Below are 4,338 nucleotides of genomic sequence, written 5' to 3' on the forward strand. Positions count from 1 at the left end.
CAGAAAAGGAGGGGAAAATCCGCAAAGGATGTCCAAGTACCCCGGGTTGAACAAGAAGAAGGGGTGGAGCATGATGATCCAATACCTCAGGATCTAGTACTGGCCCCAACAGCAGCCCCGGCTCATGCAACTATATCTCCCGAGGTGGGTCAGATGTTTAATGCTGTCAACAGTGCTATGGGGATGTTTAAAGCCTTTATGGCCAACCAGAACGAGAGAAGAGATGAGATTCCACCTCAATTAAATAGACAGAGCAATTCTGAGTCCTCAAGAGTGAATGAATTTTTGAAGTTGAGTCCTCCAGTGTTCCATGGTTCTATAGTTGATAAAGATCCGATGTTGTGGCTGGAGGGTGTCAAGAAAGCCCTCCGAGTGATGAAATAATTTGATGATGAAGCTGTAGAGCTAGCTGCTTACCAGCTTAAAGATGTGGTCGGGGCTTGGTTTGAGATGTGGGAAAAGGAAAGAGATGAAGATGATGGTCCGCCTACTTGGGAAGAATTTGAAGAGGCCTTCATGGCTAACTTTATCCCAGAAGAGGATAGGGAAGCTAAGGCTACAGAGTCCGAACACCTCAAGCAAGGGAATAAAAGTGTGCAAGAGTACTACATGGAATTCATAAGGTTAGCTAAGCATGCTCCTCACATGGTTAAGACTGAAAAAACAAAGATTCGCAGGTTTGTGGGCGGTTTAGCTTACCACATTAAGGATACGACATCAGCTGTAGCAGTAGGGATGGAAGCCTTCTCCTCTGTTGTGGGATTTTCCAAGCACTTAGAGAAAGACAAACAACTATGGAGAGAAGAAAAAGAGCTTAACAAGAAAGCCCATACAACGGGCAGGTTTAATGGTACATCCAGCGGAGGTGGAAGGGATTCCTCTAATAAGGAGTCATTACTACCAGCTCAGTTCAGTCATTAGTCAGGTGGTGGGTCTTCCTTCAGACGTACTCAGAGTAATGGAAATCAGTCTGGCCAGAATCAGAATTTTAGGACATCATCCTCACATAGCCAAAATCATGCTGAGCAACATTCAGGTCAGTGCAAGCTCGGGTTTCATGGTTGCTACCATTGTGGAGACATTGGTCATATAAAGGCCAACTGCCCAAAGTTGCGACGTAATCTCAGTGGTGGACCTACTCGTCCTTCTAGTTCCTCAGCTACTGCAGTTGCACTACCTCAGGCTCGTGGTTCTCATAATCAGATCGGTCATGGAGTAGGCAGAGGTGCAAACCCAGTTACTCAGGGAGGGGGACAACCCCGTCTGTTTGCTACACTTGATCGTCAGAGTGCAGAGGCATATGCAGAAGTTATTACAGGTATACTTTTAGTCTGCTCACATAATGCTTATGCCATAATGGATCCAGGTTCAACATTTTCATATGTGACTCCATACTTTGCAATTAACCTCGGACTAGAACCTGAACAACTTAGTGAGCCATTCCTAGTATCTACTCCAGTTGGCGAGTCAGTGAAAGTCACCAGAGTCTATAGAGGTTGTATAGTTTCAGTCCAAGGTCCCAACACCAAACCCGATCTCATAGAGTTAGAAATGGTGGATTTTGATGTGATCATGGGTATGGATTGGTTTAGATTGTCATGCTAAGATAGTCAGGTTCCAATTTCCAAATGAAGAAGTCTTAGAGTGGAAGGGTAGTTCAGCATCGCTTGTAGGTAAGTTTATTTCTTAATTTAAGGCACAACGAATGATCGGTAAGGGGTGTCTCGCCTATTTGGCTCACATTATTAATCCAGAATCAGAAGCACCAGCTCTTCAGTCAGTGCCAATTGTTAGAGAATTTCCAGAAGATTTCCCAAATGACCTTCCCGGACTTCCTCCCGAAAGAATCATAGACTTCAGCATTGATCTCATGCCAGGCACTCAGCCCATATCTATACCTCCTTATAGGATGGCTCCAGCAGAACTTAATGAGTTGAGAGAATAGTTGAAAGACCTTCTTAACAAGGGTTTCATCAGACCGAGTGTTTCACCGTGGGGTGCCCCGGTCCTGTTTGTAAAGAAGAAAGATGGGTCTCTCAGAATGTGTGTCGACTATCGGCAGTTGAATAAAGTTACCATTAAAAACAAGTACCCACTGCCAAGAATTGATGATTTATTTGATCAATTTCAGGGTGCAAAGTACTTTTCAAAAATAGACTTGAGGTCGGGGTACCATCAGTTGAGAATCAGAAAAGAGGATATATCTAAAACAGCCTTTAGAACTCGCTACGGGCACTATGAATCTCTAGTGATGTCCTTCGGGTTGACAAATGCTCCAGCTGCATTCATGGACCTCGTGAATAGAGTTTTCAAGCCATTCCTGGATACCTTTATTATTGTGTTTATAGATGATATTTTGGTGTACTCTAAGAGCAAGGATGATCATGCAGAACACCTCAGAATAGCCTTGCAGACCTTGAAGGAGAATGAGCTTTATGCCAAGTTTTCAAAATGTGAGTTCTGGTTGCAGTCAGTGGCGTTCTTAGGCCACGTGGTATCTAGTGAAGGAATAAAAGTACACCCTCAGAAGACAGAAGCAGTCAAGAACTGGCCTAGGCCGACAACGCCAACCAAAATCAGGAGTTTCTTGGGGTTAGCTTGCTACTATAGAAGGTTTGTGGAGGGGTTTTCCTCACTTGCAGCTCCATTAACTAAGTTGACTCAGAAAGTAGTTAAGTTCCAATGGTCAGACGCTTGTGAGCAGAGTTTTCAAGAGTGAAAGAAGAGATTGACCACTGCACCTGTGTTAACCTTGCCGACAGGTTCGGGTGGGTTCATAGTGTATTGTGATGCCTCCAGAGTGGGCCTTGGTTGTGTTCTTATGCAAAATGGAAAAGTTATTGCTTATGCTTCCAGGCAGTTAAAGAATCATGAAAAGAACTACCCCACACACGACTTGGAGCTGCAGCAATGGTGTTTGCATTAAAAATATGGCGACACTACCTTTATGGTGAGCATTCTGAAGTGTTTACAGATCACAAAAACCTCCAGTACATTTTCAAGCAAAAAGAACTAAATTTTAGGCAGAGAAGGTGGCTTGAGCTACTGAAAGATTATGACATCAATATCCTCTATCACCCGGGCGAATCTAATGTGGTAGCAGATGCATTTAGTAGGAAGTCAATGGGTGTCTTGGCCCATCTTGTAGTACAAAGGTAATCTTTGGGTCGAGAAATTCAAAAACTAGCAAATGATAGAATTATATTGGATGAGACCGAAGAAGGAGATATAGCTGCTTATGCCTTAGCGCAATCCTCCGTTGTTGTGCATGTTAAGGCTAAGCAAGACGAAGATCTGTACTTAGTGAAATTAAAAGAAGGAGTCAGAAGCAAAGAAATCACTACTTTCACTTTAGGAAGTGACAGAGTTTTGAAGTTGAATGATCGGTTATGTGTTCCTGTTGTAGATGGTCTTAGGAAGGCCATAATGGAGGAAGCTCACAGTTCGAGGTACTCTATCCACCCAGGTGCTACCAAAATATATCTAGATTTGAAAGAGTTGTATTGGTGTAAAGGCATTAAGAAACAAGTAGCAGATCACGTGGCTAAATGTTTAAATTGCCAACAAGTCAAAGCCGAGCACCAGAGGACTGGTGGCTTGGCTCAAGACATAGAGATACCACAGTGGAAGTGGGAGATGATTAATATGGATTTCGTAGTAGGTCTACCTCGCACATACCATAAACATGATTCAATTTGGGTTATTGTAGATCGACTGACAAAGTCCGCGCATTTTCTACCAGTAAAGACGACAGACTCCGCAGAGCAGTATGCGCAATTGTACATCAAAGAAATAGTCCGACTGCATGGTACTCTAGTTTCAATCATATCTGACAGAGGCCCTCAGTTCACGGCGCATTTTTAGCAGGCATTTTAGAAAAGATTAGGTACCATGGTCAATTTAAGCACCGCTTTTCATCCACAGACCGATGGCCAGGCAGAAAGGACAATTCAGACTCTCGAAGATATGCTGCGTGCGTGTGTTATAGATTTTGGAGGTAATTGGGATGATCATTTTCCACTTATATAATTTGCTTACAATAACAGCTATCAGGCCAGCATTGGTATGGCTCCCTATGAGGCGTTGTATGGGCGGAGATATAGGTCTCCAGTGGGTTGGTTTGGACCAGCAGAGGTGCCAGTGATTGGTCCAGAGTTTGTTTCTGAGGCCTTGGAAAAAGTTCAGCTAATTAGAGAAAGACTTAACGCGGCTCAGAGTCATCAAAAATCCTATTCTGACAAGAGGCATCGTGATTTAGAGTTTATGGTTGGTGATAAGGTGTTTTTGAAAGTTTCACCGATGAAAGGAGTTATGAGGTTTGGTAAGAAAGGGAAACTT

At 43.4% G+C, this 4,338-nt stretch overlaps 1 protein-coding gene across 1 annotated transcript; it reads left to right on the plus strand.

The window, feature by feature from the left end:
• The first annotated feature begins 450 nt into the window (after positions 1-450).
• LOC138878266 (uncharacterized) lies at positions 451-1,945 on the plus strand. The gene is made up of 5 exons (XM_070157934.1): positions 451-842; positions 945-1,318; positions 1,367-1,495; positions 1,593-1,673; positions 1,755-1,945. Exons 1-5 carry the CDS (start codon positions 451-453, stop codon positions 1,943-1,945), a joined length of 1,167 nt encoding a protein of 388 aa, XP_070014035.1.
• The last annotated feature ends 2,393 nt before the right edge of the window (positions 1,946-4,338 follow it).

The sequence above is a fragment of the Nicotiana sylvestris genome, chromosome 9, assembly GCF_000393655.2.
Source record: "Nicotiana sylvestris chromosome 9, ASM39365v2, whole genome shotgun sequence".
Lineage (NCBI taxonomy): Eukaryota > Viridiplantae > Streptophyta > Magnoliopsida > Solanales > Solanaceae > Nicotiana > Nicotiana sylvestris.